Source organism: Trachemys scripta, chromosome 20 (genome assembly GCF_013100865.1).
Source record: "Trachemys scripta elegans isolate TJP31775 chromosome 20, CAS_Tse_1.0, whole genome shotgun sequence".
NCBI lineage: Eukaryota > Metazoa > Chordata > Testudines > Emydidae > Trachemys > Trachemys scripta.
Window position 1 is genome coordinate 3,939,152 of NC_048317.1, and position 15,277 is coordinate 3,954,428.

Below are 15,277 nucleotides of genomic sequence, written 5' to 3' on the forward strand. Positions count from 1 at the left end.
ATACTAATACAGGGTATTAGTATTATACACTTTGATTTGTAATAATTAAAAACTTGCTCATAATTACAATGGCATTAAAAACTGCAACAACATCCATACACCATTAATAATAATTTTTGTACAATACTAAGAGCAAGGCTGCCTTGAGGCTGGCAATTTCATTTTTTATGCAAAACAGGTAAGTATAACATTTTTTAAAAAGAAACCATTAAGTTCCCTCCCTTGTTCCTTTGTAACAACCCCTTGGAAGCTTGAAATATTTTTTCCCTTCACCATTTTTCACCACATAGGTTTTAGGGCTGATTATGAGCAGGGATGCTAGGTCAACTGTAATATATATTATATATATTTTAAATCACAGATTCCACATTTTCCTATCTCCTATGCAGTTTCCCTTGTGCACACACACCACAGCCTACGCCATCGCTTTGGAAAACAGACAACTTTTACAGAAGACAACATTTTTTTTTTTTAAAGGTCATTCAACATTTAATTAATATTCCTGAACCCAGGTGTAATGAAGTCAGGAAGTGCTCCCTGACCCTTGGTGCATGACATCACTGGAGGGTTGTTAGGCACTCAGCCAATCACATTGCCCCTCCTAGATTTGAAACCTGTACAACACAAATAGTTAAAATTAATCAGTGGGCCATTCTTAGGGCTCCTTTTGCAGAATAACAGAGAGACCAATTGATTCATACCTTCAAAACACCTAGAGAGTGAGGAGAGCAGAGGGTAACAAAGAGCCAGCCTGCTGCAAATACCTGCTACAGGAAAAGAAGCACTTCAACAGGAAGAGAACCCCTAGAGGTCAGAAGAGCCATAGAGATCTGTGAATAAGAGAGCCACAGAGTTGTGCATTAAAGACTGCTATTTAATTCTACAGAGCCCCCTAGCAGCTTCAGCAGTTTCAGCTGCCTGTAGCTAGTGTCTTATTTCTGCCATTCAGTTGCAGTGGGTGTGTAATGTATTTCTGTGTTATTTCTGGAGATAGTTGAAATCAAGTTTTGCTATAACATGTCTCTGGGATTTTAATTTCTACTACATTGTAAGCATTTTTAGATACAAATCTATTCAAAAAGACAACTAAATTTAAATTTAACAATGGGGAAGTATCAACAAGTTGCTGCAACAAGACCCTACCATTTCTCCACATGTATGGGGGGAGGAGGGAATTATATATGGGTTGTCAGTGAACATGCCGATTTTCTTTTTAAGTCAAAGAAACTGTATTACAACATGCATTTTAGAGAATAATTGCAAAGTACATAAATGTGCTAATACTGTGAGGTGTAGCCTTTAAAATCAATGGGACTGTAAATACTCAACACCTCATAGGACTGGGCCCAGTTTTTTTTTTTTAAATCAAAATGTTTTGATTTAACCTAGTCTAACCTTGATAATGTCCCTTTAAATTACAGGTTTTTTTTTTTTTTTTTAAAGCATAGGCAATTTCTAACAATTCTACATACATGTTAAAAAATACTAAGGAAGACATTTTTCTGTTTCATATTGCTTCTGACCTTGTTGTTCACAATAAAATGTAAAGTTATACTTCATCCAAGGATATTAAGCCATCTAAGCACCAAAATAAAATTCTCAAAATATCCTTAATAGATTAACAGTGAGTTGCTAGCATCTTTACCCAAACATCTAGGCTCCTACTATAGATGAAACCTAACCCTGCATTATGCTGCACAACCCCCACCCACCCAGAAATCTCAGTTGCAGATTGCAACAAAACTATAGGAGGTCCGGCAAATGGTTTCCTCGCTTGCATACACACACTTTATTGCATATTTTTTCAAATTATTTGGTACTCTTAGTTTGTATCCAATAAAAGCAGAAGGGGCTCCTACCCCCATAAAAAAAAAATCCTCATAAAAAAAAATGCAATAGTGGGGGGGAACCTTCCTACCTGGCCCAATGGCCCCCTATAGGAAGGTTGTGGTTTGCAGCAGTTTTGTGCTGGTTGCAAAACCAACAGCCTAGTGCACATGGAGCGGAATCCTGCCAGTCTAGATGCCTGGAATCTACAACCATTTAAAACAAAAACAAAAAAAGCGGGGAGGGAGTGAGGGGAATTGGGGGGTTGCATCAGTTACATGCTGAACATCCTTCCTCCTCCTGCCATTTAAGTCATTCCACACACATCCCCCAAATTCCTGGATTATGGTGAAACACATTTGCAACTCACTTAGAATTTTAGAAGAACTTTCACTTACACCAGTGTAAATCAGGAGGAACTTCACTGAAGTCAGAATTATAATGGTATAAAAACCAGGATGAAATCAAAATCAGGCCCTGTACATTTTAGCAGCAAATGTTACTGATGTGATATTCATTAGATGAATTATTCCAAACCAAGATTCACTTTACATATTTTATTAACAAATTAGAATGCTTGTGTTTTCCTGATTGAAAGGATTTGTCTGCAGCTTCCAAAAAATTAACATTTTTTCAGTTAGGAGATTCTATCCTGCAAGGTGCTGAGAGCCCTCTGCTCCCATATAACTCAATGTGAGTTGAGGAGGTCACTCAGTATCTCACAGGATTGAGATTTTGATCACGTTAGAAAAAAACAACAACGCATGCATTTAAAAACAGACTATCTGAGTCCAAATAATACAGCCAACTGACAATGATGACTACAAATATACTGTTTGGGGCCAGAGGACCAGCATACCAGAATCTAAGAGTCACACTTTCCTTTGCTCAGTGTATCTCCCAAGAGGTTAACTAGTTAACCACACTAACAATTGTTTTGTCAGCAATTTATATTACTAACAGTTTTGTCAGCAATTATATTACTAACAGAACATACGTTGTTTTATTAGACTTACGACAATAAGTCTTTGAAGACAGTGATGGAAACAGACTCTTTAGATTTTTCTGGTTTTGGCTCTAGTCCACCCCCAAATAAGAGACCTACAAGAGAGCTTTGCATATAAATTAAGAAAATACGGGAGTGAGGTATCCTCTGGTTGCTGAAATATTACTTCGGGGGTTCTCAGACTTTTTCACTATGTGGTCGACATTATATTAATAGGTTGGTTGGTGGACCAGATAACAGTCCTGTGGTCTTTGCCTACAGTTGCCTCCCTTCCCATAACTGTCCTGTGGCAACTACAGCAGTTGCTTACATGGAAGATAGGAAAGCCTTTATTTGTTTTTAGATATCTCTACTACAATGTGTTTTGTCCTTACTGAAACAATGTAATCAGGACATTGACTTTAGCTCTTTAATTCATCTTCTGTACTGATGCTTTCTTTTGCCCGTTCCTCCTCGCCCTTTTACATGGTGCCCTGCCACCTGATCCTCTCCTTCCCCTACTCTCATAATCCTGAACATTCCCCTCCAGCTGGTGGCTAAAATTCCAGTCCAGCTTGTGGTTCTAGATCCCATGGTTGGCTCCTATTTCCTCTTCTCCTCCTACATAGTTGTGGCTCTTAGTAGAGACAGCTAGACTGGATGTTCCTCGTTTCCAATGTCTGTTATACGTAGTCTGGATACCTCCAAAAACAGGTGGAAACCAGAACACCAGTATTATGTGACCCAAAAACTCTCAACAACCCACCAGCAAATGCTCCACAGGACAGTTTGGAATTGTTGCACCACATAAATAAATGGGAGCAAAAAACAAGATAGTCTGTACAAGATGCCCCAGTAAAAATAGCCAACATAAATTAAACATGCTGGAAACAACTATCCAAGATGAGGACCCTAGTGGCAAAGATTAGACTGTTTCTCCTGTAGCATCTGGCTCCTACGACAGCATTCAAAATGACTGTTACCAGCTGCCTAGAACACCTTCAACCATTGTGATACTTTCCAGAAAACTCACTCCATGGTCGACAGAAGGAACGAAGCAATTTTAGGAGACATAAAAGACATAGAAATTCATACCACAATGCAAGCACATGACGCTCCAATGCCCTTTCAGAAAAATAAGAAAGTGTTGGTCTACATAGCAGATATTTTGGAAAACAAGCTAAAACTAAACTCAATCTCACTCAAAAACAAAACATTGTAAAACTTTAGAGCCTACAAGTCCTATATCTTATTCTGCCAATCGCTAAGACAAACAAGTCTGTTTACATTGATGGCAGATACTGCTGACTGCTTCTATTTACAATGTCATCTAAAAGTGAGAACAGGCGTTCGCATGGCACTTTTGTAGCCGGCGTTGCAAGGTATTTACATGCCAGATATTAGGTTTGCGCCACAGCTCTAAGGAGTGCCCCTTCCATGCTTTGGCCGCCATTCCAGAGGACATGCTTCCATGCTGATGATGCTCATTTAAAAAAAAATAAAAAAAATAATCCATCAATTATATTTGTGACTGTACTCCTTGGGAGGAGAACTGTAGGTCTCCTGTTCTGTTTTACCCACATTCTGCATATATTTCATGTTATAGCAGTCTCAGATGATGACCCAGAACATGTTCATTTTAAGAACACTTTCACAGCAGATTTGACAAAACGCAAAGAAGGTACCGATGTGAGATTTCTAAAAATAGCTACAGCACTCGACCCAAGGTTTAATAATCAGAATTTAAGTGCCGTCCAAAATCTGAGAGGGATGAGGTGTGGAGCATGCTTTTAGAAGTCTTAAAAGAGCAACACTCTGATGCGGAAACTACAGAACCCAAACCACCAAAAAAGAAAATGAACCTTCTTCTGGTGGCATCTAACTCAGATGATGAAAGTGAACATGCATCAGTCCGTACTTCTTTGGATCGTTATCAACCAGAACCCATCATCAGCATGGAAGCATGTCCTCTGGAATGGTGGTTGAAGCATGAAGGGACATATGTATCTTTAGCGCATCTGGCACGTAAATATCTTGCAACACCAGCTACAATAGTGCCATCGCCTGTTCTCACTTTCAGGTGACATTGTAAATAAGAAGCAGGCAGCATTATCTTCTGCAAATTGTAACCAACCTTGTTTGTCTGAGTGATTGGCTGACCAAGGAGTAGGACTGAGTGGACTTGTAGGGTCTAAAATTTTACATTGTTTTATTTTGGAATGCAGGTTTTTTTGTACATAATTCTACATTTGTAAGTTCAATTTCATGGTAAAAAGGTTGCACTAGTTTTTTTGTTTTTTTTCAGTGCAAATATTTGTAATAAAAATAAATATAAAGTAAGCACTGTTCACTTTGTATTCTGTGTTGTAATTGAAATTAATATATTTTAAAATGTAGTAAACATCCAAAAATATTTAAAATAAATGATATTCTAGTGTTGTTTAACAATGCGATTAATCATGCAATTAATCATGATTTATTTTTTTAATTGCATGATTAATCACAATTATTTTTTTTAATTCCTTGACAGCCCTAATAAACATTGGTGTTAAATTTTAGTAAATAGCCTGAGTATTTGTATATATGATTTCAGATCTTTTTAATTCAAACAGGTAGATGAACTTTATGTTTTCTAGTTAGAGAATTAAATTTATATGTAGAACTCTGTTGTGGCTTTTCCATCTAAACTGAAAAAGCATAGGTTTGATGTTTGCTGTAGTGCCATTTGATTGGGACTTTTTTCTGAACGGTGCTCTAAAAAGAATTGTTTGATTCTGAACTGAGAGAGTCTGGGGTTTAATTTTTCTATTATTACTGTGTGTTTAGTACAGAGGCGTTGTACTTTGGCCTGAGGAATAATGAGGCTGTTAGTGGTTCATATCCCAGACTCCATTGTGCTATACTGTCAGTGTTCAGTTGGACCAGCCTCCGCTATCTCTGGAACATGACTGGAGATTCCCCTCAGTGATTTATGAATAATTATGGCTACAGCTCTTAGGGGGAAATTTTATGAATGCTGTACATGTTTAATCGGTCTCAAATGCTAATTTCGGGAATTACCTTTTGTTACTGTTTGTACCTAAACATTTCTTGGTTTATTTTTATTTACACAGTGAATATTTTTACATTATTTCTACTACCTATATTTCACTGTTTACTTGATATTAACCTAGCTTTAGATGGGAGTCTTTTGAACATTAACATAGAAAACACTGAAGTAAAAGCTGATTATATAATCTTCCCAAAGACCGATGATTTTTTTTGTTTGTTTTTTCTAAAACCCTACTGATTTCCCTAAACAATTTTCTAGCTAATGCTACATTTTTTGTCATGGAAAAAGTGTCATTTTTCATAAAGAACAATGGCAACTTTCACAGGGTAACATCAAATTTCATAAACATTCATGTTAATAGCCAGTATCGATTAAACAATACTTCATCATGAGCTGAAATATTTCAGTACGTACCAGAATGAAGAAGCAAAGAATTTCCATTTACTTTTTAACTTGTTGGAACTTTGAAAATATTCAAGAATCAAAGGGAGAACTTATTGAAAAAATAAAAATAAATTTCAATAAAAAATGTAAACAAAAGATAAAGGAACATCTGCTCTAGGAAAATTTTTGTTCAGCTGAGTTCATCCTGCCACAATATTCTGTGTACCACATGCATTACGAGACTTAAAGTTGGTATAGATATTATTTACTCTCATTCTGAGTCCCTTTGCCAGAGTAGTGTAAAGTGCCCTATTATAAATGAGAATCCAGCCCAAATTCTCTGGTCTTATGCTCCCAATGTTTAAAATTCTGCAGCGCAACATAGTGTGAAAAGGTTATTTCAGCACTTGCATTGTGGACTGGCACACAAAGACAACTGTAACATTTGTCAAATCAAAAAAATTATCGACATTCTTATACTTTGCCAATCTCAGTCTGGTGAATTATGGCCTAAATAAGAGATTTTCAGAGGATGTGGGGGGAAAGGCGGGACTGCTGGACAGCTAGAATTTTATGTTTTTGAAGCAAGTGATAAATTCTATGATTTCCATAAAATTGAAACCACGGTTAAGGAGTTTTAATTACAATGATATTTGAATATCATATATATTTTTCAATGAAAATTAAGAGTTACACATAGACGCTTTGAAACTTCAAAATGTGTTCCAATTTGCATATGCTTCTGAAAGGCCACTTAAAAGTTTCTAAATGTGCAATTTCATAGCAGTGTTATTGAGTTAGAGACAATACTATTGTCAGAGCATTTCTAGAATCTGACTGCTAATTCTCTCTGGATGAATTAAAAAAAAAAAAACAACCAAAAACATTTTTGATATGTGACCAACTGTGATTTTACCTTTCTAATTTATTTTTTGCCAAAAGCCAAAGAAAAGCAATAATTTTGCACTGATAAATCAAATATTACATTTGAAATTTGCTTTCTAATATGTAGCAAAAATGTATGGAAAATACAAAGCAGCTATGCGTTTCACAACATTACCAGTTCTCAACTGGTCTAAACAAAAGGCAGTAAGTAGCATGCATTTGTTGAACAAACAACATTTTTCTAACCTAAAGCTACAGATAAGAAGTCTTTAAAAAACTAGTTGCTTTTATTTTTGTTTCCCTTGCATTTTCTGGGAAGTAGCATTTGCAGAAAGCCAGAACTAAGAAAAAGGAAAGGGTAAATAGAGAACGAGATGACATTTAAATTATGAGGTGAGCACCATTCCCTAACCTTTCTTATGGCTTACATGGGTGTCCTTTTCCCTCAGAGGGCTAAACAGCAAATCGGGGTAGCAGACCTCCTATCTCTCTCAAACTCACCTGTCATGTGGTCTTTGCTTCAGCGTGAACTATGCTGCTAGCAGTGCAGACACTACCTGCTGGTGGAACCAGTTCCACACAAGAGGCCAACTCGACAGACTTCCTACTGCATTCCTGATATAATCCATTTAATCTTCCCTGTGGCACAGCTCAATTTCTTCTCCAGGTAATTCCCCATATGGATCCTTGCACATCCTTTTTCTGTTCCCTTTAGACATCTGACATTAAAAATGCACTTCTGTTGCTGTTCTCTGCCTGTCTCCCTTTTTCACCAGTAGAGACATGATGTTGCTTTCACTATAGAACGGAAAGCAAAAAATGGGCTAAGACACTAGAAAGCAGGAGCAGCTGCCACCCTAATGACAAGTGCTGGATGAAAAGTCTTCTACTGGAGAAGTCTGACTTTAACAGGTATAGACGATTACAAAGCACAGATGTTATCAGCAAGATAGCTCTGTTTCTATGCAGCTAGGAACTTGTTATAAAACGGACAGACGGTAGCCATCTGGATAGAGAGGGCTATTGATGGGAGTCCTTCAAGTAAATTCAGTAAATAGAATCAGCTACAATATTATTTAGACATTATTAGAAGGTGAAGATGGAAACAGGTCCATTTTAAGAACATTGGGCATGATTCTCACTGCAAGGCCACTTTACACAGCTCTAGTTGTGTGAAGGGCCTTAAAGTGTGCTTAAGTATAATTTACTTCCACTTGAAGACCCCTTTACACTGCTCTGGCAATGTAAAGTGGCCTTAATGTATAAGAGAATCAGGCCCATTACATTCACATATAGCAGCCCAAGTGTGGAAGGATAACAGTAGCAACATGTTCTTTGAGAAATGGATTGTGACAGTAAATGCCTTTGAGAATCATAGAATCATAGGGTTAAAAGGGACCACAAGTCTAACCCCCTGCCAAGATGAAAGGCTGTTTATAATGTCTTTGCACCACTGAAGGGGGTTCAGCAATAGCAATTCGCAAATGAGAGAACATTTCCTTCCATTTTCAATGGCACAAGAATCATACTGAAGTTAACAAATGTTTGAAGATATCTGCCTTATTAATGTAAGATGCCAGCTTGTCTGCCAGCACTAATTTAAATTTCCAAGGCCGCCCAACTTTACTCCACAAATAGTCCCAGAGTGACAGAATAAGAACCTAAATAAATACATGCCCTGTTTAAGTTGTAATCTGTTCAAGAGAGAAACATTAAAGTTAACTAAGAGGAAAGTGCCATGCGCATTTGAGGCACTTAAAAAAAAAATTCACTTCTTAGTAGACGATATATTAGTGGACAACCTTCAACTTAAACCTTTAGCATTTATAAATACAAAAGTAGTTTTATAATAATTTAAGTAGGTTTAGTTATAGTCCTTATAAAATGTATCAGTGTTGTTTTGGGGAGAACACTAATCTCCTTTGATAGTGATTTTTTTAATATTAAAAGTTGCAGAATATTATTAAAAAGCAAATAGAAGGGCAGCTTTTTGGTTTTTTGCAATGGCAAAGAGTTAATCTTTCCCTCATTCTTTGCAGATGTTCCTGGATCAAGTTGCAAGATTCATCCAGTGGATTTAGCAAGATGACTATTTCAACATGTACAAAACTATCACTCTGAGACTGGAGTGACAGTGCTTACAAAAGGTATGGGGCGGGGGCATGGAGGAGGTTCATAACACAGATCAGGGTAATTTTTGAATATGCAAGCATTATAACTTATTAGGCTACCAGAAAGTTTAAGGATAATTAGGATATCCAGAAAGGAAAGGGATTCATGATTTTCCTCTTTTCACAATACATTACCACTGCGTATCCCAAATATCTCCTCTCAAAGATGGAATACATTGGCAATTTTAAACACTGCATAATGTACCTAAGAGAAATATACGGTTCACAGAAGAGCTATATTACTAACATCTGCATTGAGTGGAAATGAAGTTTTGCTTTGTATTTTCTAATGTATTTCTCTCATCCAGTCCCTCCCCTCCTAACTTCTTGCTAACATCTGAGAGCTTGAGCCCACATTATATATATATATATATATATATATATATATATATATATATATATATATATATATATAAAAACTTTACACTTCTGGGCAGTTGCACCAATATAAAGCTACACAAATGTATAAGTGTTTGAAGGATTGGGGTCTAAGACAACATTATGATGTTCCATGACCCTATGGTAGTTGAGCAATATAAAACTACTTACAGTGTCGCCAATTACATCCAGAAGATTCACATATTCTACCTAACAACTAACCAATCACAATGTTCATGTTATTTGAAGCAAAATAATTAAATTTATTCTCTGAGTCTAGCATCCAGAACTTGAAAGGACTTCATCATAAACAGCATCTCTCAGACAATGGAAATGGGACAGCTCAGAAGAATGGTAGTGGGATATGAAACTTTCATTTCTAAATCAGAAGCTCAGATCCAGGTTAGTATTGATTCACTTATTACTGACAGTTTTCAGCTGGAGTTATACAAGTGCAGAAAAGAGCCACTGACTTGCTGCAAATTTATTTAGAAAAATGCTTTAAAACTTATTTTTATCAGCTATTCTTCAGGCAACAAAACATAGGGAATAAGAAATTTATTATTGAGATCCCTTATCACTGTGGTAAAATAACATGCCTGATATTCATGCAGACTTAAGTGTGGAACTGAAGGACCATGTCTCAGTATTAGCTGGGCTAATAGTACATATATAGTGGAGTCTGGTGGCACCTTAAAGACTAACAGATTTATTTGGGCATAAGCTTTCATGGGTAAAAACCTCACGTCTTCAGATGCAGAGGTTTTTACCCACGAAAGCTTATGCCCAAATAAATCTGTTAGTCTTTCAAGTGCCACCAGACTCCTTGTTGTTTTTGTAGATTCAGACTAACACGGCTACCCCCTGATACTTATATAGTGGGTGCAGTCTGAGTAGCAAAGAACTGTATGAGCCTGCCATGCTGAGAACTCACTTTGGTTTGACATGGACAATTAACATAACTTTTTAAAAACAACTACAGTGTGTGCTTAAACAAGGGAAAGCCAGACAATTAAATCCCGATGAGGAAACCTAATAAACTTGAATTGTGTTGCTTGAATAATGACACCCGGAGGACCAACTGACACTCCCTTACAAAATTTTAAAGAGGTACTATCACTCAATTGATTTGCACCGGACAATTTTAGGGAAACCTAGAAAATTTTAAACACTTGAAATGCACCTTAGCTACCGGATTCCATACCCTTAATTAGTGGGGACTTGTTGGGTCACTGCATTTATATGAATCCCAGCATGCTTTATGATGGCATCTCACTCCCTGCCAGGTCAGGACCTCCAGCCATAGACTACCTAGGCTTTAGCATGGGAGGTTGGCGGGGGAAGGGGAAGAGAAAGAAGGATCGTTTCCAGACAGCCATCTTTTCAAGATCACTATTAAAAGGTGCCTCCTGCTCTCCCACCATCCACACGCCAGGTCCCCATCACCGCCCCCATACCACCCACCCTCCCCAACAGCAGAGGCGGGCTGCACGATCCCTTCACCGGGGACAAAGAGGAACGGGCGCTGGAGTCCCTCCCACCAGCTCAGCACACTCCAGATACCCACCCCGGCTGCCCCACTCCCTGCCCCTCTGCCTGCAGGCGCGGCCCCCTCCTCTGCGGGCCAGCGCCCTCCCCTTCCCCAGGGCGCCTCCCACACGCCCCCCTCCCCCTGACCCCCACCTGACCCTTCCCCTTTGACCTCCCCAGCCTCCCCCGGGCCCCCCCTCCGCTCACCCTGGCACGAGCTCCGGGTCCCTCCTCCTTTGCCTCCGCCATGTTGGGCCCCCGCAGCCCTCACACCCCGGGGGGGGGGCTCTGCCGCTCGCCCCCTGGGGGAGGAGGTGACACGGAGCGGTGGGGATCGGCCCCGAGCCCTGCTGCGGGGGAGGGGGCTCCGACCGGGCTCCCCGGGAGGGGGGGTGTCTAGGCTGCTCCCTCGGGGGGAAGAAGGGGGGGGCTGGTCGGACCCTCCAGGCCGCCAACCTCTTAAAGCTGCAACGACAAGCCCCAGCGCGGGGGGACTGAGTGCGCAGGCGCACAGCGCATGCGCTGAGGCTCCGCTTCCCCCGCCCCCTCCCCGCGCATGCGCGCTTCCCCCCCTTGCTTCTTCAGGTCTAGGTTGGCCTCCTCTTAAAGGGCACCGCATCCATGTCTGGGCTGAGCTGGGAACACAGCCTGCAGCCTCAGTGGAGACCCCTGGTCTCTGCTTTAAAGGGAGGGGGAGGGGTTGGGTATCATGTTAGGGGTTGCCTACACCAGGCAGCACTATCCGCCATGGCCTGTCTGCAGGGGGACCATGGCACCTCATGCCAAGGCGTCCCCTGGAGCCTTAGCACAGTGCCCCAGTGGCCTCCCCCATGCTCCAGTACCCCAACCTCACGCCTGGGTGCCCCAGTACCCCCCTCACCCTCTGGCACTTCCGCCTCCCATTTTGCACCGTAGCACTCCCCACCGCAGCACACCGGCCACGTCGCCACAGCGCTCCTTTGCACGATGACACTCATACTTCACACTAGGGCACCCCCACCTTAGGCCTCACATCATGGCATCCAGGCCATGATACCAGTGTCCCTGCCTCTCCTGATACAGTGCCCCCATCACACACCACAACATCCCCACCTCATGCCATAGTGCCCTCCCCTCTTGTACCTGGGACCAATTGGCCTCAGTGAAGACTGGCTGCATGTCACCACCCTCTGTTGGATTGCCTGATGCGGTAAGGCAACTTTGTTCCAGTGACCAAGCTGTTCACAAGCCCCCATCGAAGTCATGCTTGAAGTCACTTCGTGGTATCATGACATTACTCTTGGAGGCAGTATGTATTTGTTTATTTAAAGGAAGCTGGCAGGTTAAAAATAATATATTTTTACAAGCAAATTTCCTCCCCTATGTTGCTCATGACATCTTGAGTTCATTAGCACTGAAAGGATGTTGTTTATCTTTCATCTCTGAGGCAATCTATTTTTATTATTAATATTACGACAGAGCCCCGAGGTGCATCTCTCCCATCCTGGGATTAGCACCCCATTGTTTCAGAGACTAAAATAGACACAGTCCCTACCCTGATGAGCTATTTATTGTTTGCACTTCACTTGGACTGGCCAGTGAAACTAGATTACTCAGTTTTGCTTTTGTTTATAGTCCCCAGGCTATGTCAGTCACTAATAATAATAATATCATAGTCAGTTTCTAGTTAATTTCACTTTTTATCAGTGCAATACCTGGATTGCAAATATGTGGAGGATAATTTATTTGTTTTCATTGGAGTTTTTCTAATTTTGCAGAAAGATTTCTATTGGTCATAGGTTCTGCAAAGATCTGTTTCTACAGAAACTAATCCCCCAATCCAGCAAAGATTTGCACGTTTAACTTTAAGCACATAAGAGGTCTCATTTTTAAGTACATGAATAGTCCCACTGATTTTAAGTTAAACTTAGGCATGTGTGTAAATCTTTGCAGGATCAGGGTTTAAATCTTTAAAGCTTTGTAATGGTGGTCATCACCGTGATACCTCCCACCAGTAACAGGATATGCCTTTCAAAAAAACATGAAGACTGTAAGTCCTTCATGCTAGAGAAGGTCATCAGTTTTTACCTGGTATAGTGTCAAACACATTGTCAGCACCCAAGGATAATAATTATGAACAACATAATCCCAGTTGTTAATTACAATTTTAACTAAATAGTGTATTCTTCATTTCCTATCCTAATCTCATGTGCACTATTGTTGAACAGCTGTTAAACAATAGCCACATTCTTTGCCATAGATAGCTGCATTTCAGTGGTGGTTGAAATGATCCCTGCATAAACTGTATCCTTCACTTCCTACCCTAAACTGTTGTGTCTTGTTGTGATTCATTATTAAAATGCTGTCAAGTCTCTCTCTAGAGGTGGCTGCATTCCAGTAGTGGTGAAATAATTCCTGTATCTAATAATCATTAATAATAAATTATTAATTATACTTTACTTTTCATCCTTAAGTGGATTAACTGTTTAATAGTTAATATATCAGTTTCTTACATCTTAAAGTACTTTGGTATCCTTCACAATGAAAAGTGCTATATAATATAAACAATAAATTTGTTGTGAGACTTAATTAATATTTATAAAGTTCTTTTAAGATTCTTGGATGGATGGAAGTGCAAAGTATAAATATTTATTAGTGGCCCAAAACAATGGAGTAACAATATTGTCAAATCCTGAAATATGATAAAGTTGTGTTAAAAATTATTAATTAAAAAAAATGTGAAGTTCTTTTTCTTTGACTTTTGGTTTCTGAGCCTGTAAGTTGCATTAGGATCACATCTTCAAACTTTGCTCCACAATCATGAGGGCTAGCGCTCCAAATGAAAGCTGAGATTTTTATGTAATCACATGACTCCAGGAGCTGGGGCTTTAAGAAATATCACCAGACTCTCAATGAAATCACAAGTGTTTGCAAAACTGATGTTGCACACTGTCATGTCTGGAACAATGTTGTAGAGTACTATGACACTTTTTATGAGTTGTGCAGCGCACAACAGGAACAATAAGCTTTTTCTTCTGTTTTTCTCATCAAAGAAATAAACTGAGGAGCTGAGGAAATGTCAGCATAAGCCCCCAGATTTGACAGTATACTGAAAACACATACAAAACACTGAGTAATATTTTTTGTTAGCAATAGGCCCTGTCATTCAAATTGAATGTTACAAGACAATGTGCTGTTAACAAGTGCGCCTGATAAAGGATTTTCTTGTATTGGTACGGTGTTACTGATAGTGAGGCTTATTATTTTGTGAAATAATCTCCCACTGGAAGTAGGGAAAATCATATCACCTGAGACATTTAAAACTAGATCAGGCAGAGCCCTGGAGCATAGATTCTAAAGTACAGTCTTGCATTAGCCCCTGTTAGGAACGGAGTAGACGAACTGATGGGACAAATTTTCAAAGTTGCCACAACTTGGCTGAATCTTGCACCTAATATAAACGATGTTTGTATTACAATTGGTATATGAGACTGTGCGTAACTCTGTTCTTCCAAAAATACTGCAGGACATGTTGCTTAATTGATTTAAGATAAACTGAAACAAGCCCTATTTCAACTGAAATAAGGGTTTCCACACAACCTTTGGCACTGGTTTAACTAAATCCGTTTAAAATCACATCTTAAGTTAACCGTGTGCAGCAACATATAGGTAAGACTGTTACCAGTGGAGTAGAGTGAAAATCCTAAATTACATCAGTACATTTCTGTGGTCTTTCTTCTTCTTATAATGAAGCATCACTCCATTAATAGTAATTTTTCTCTCCAGTGTGTTCAGATGCCACTCTGCAAAGTCCTCTGGAATACAGCATTTTCCACCTACCAGATAGATGCATTCCAAAGAGACTACCATCGCCCACTCTCCTGCTCTAGGGGCCTGATCAGCACATGGGAGTCTATAGGTATGCCTGTATTGCATTGTATGCCCAGATCTGTGACATCTGTGCTTGTGGACTCTGTATTTCCAAACACATGAGCCATCGGTGCTAGAACTAGGGGTGCTGGCTTGAAGTGGTTTCCATTATATACAGGGTTTGCAGTTTGGTTCAATGGCTCTTAGCACCCCCAC

General features: G+C 39.5%; 1 protein-coding gene across 5 annotated transcripts in view; it reads right to left on the reverse strand.

Annotated features, from left to right (window-relative positions):
• LOC117868139 (zinc finger MYM-type protein 4) overlaps positions 1-11,587 on the reverse strand; it is a 54,014-nt gene extending 42,427 nt beyond the window's left edge. The window contains exons 1-2 of one of the 5 annotated variants that reach the window (XM_034753763.1): positions 11,420-11,531; positions 765-830 (exon numbers count right to left, since the gene is read on the reverse strand). Coding sequence is in view for 1 of the 5 variants with exons in the window: in XM_034753758.1 (XP_034609649.1) it covers positions 11,420-11,461 (42 nt within the window). In the remaining 4 variants the exon portion in view is untranslated. Of the gene's footprint in view, positions 1-701; positions 831-7,634; positions 7,932-11,419 lie in introns of those variants that run through there. The other 4 variants (XM_034753759.1, XM_034753760.1, XM_034753758.1 and 1 more) reach the window with 4 other exon arrangements.
• Positions 11,588-15,277: the final 3,690 nt, after the last annotated feature.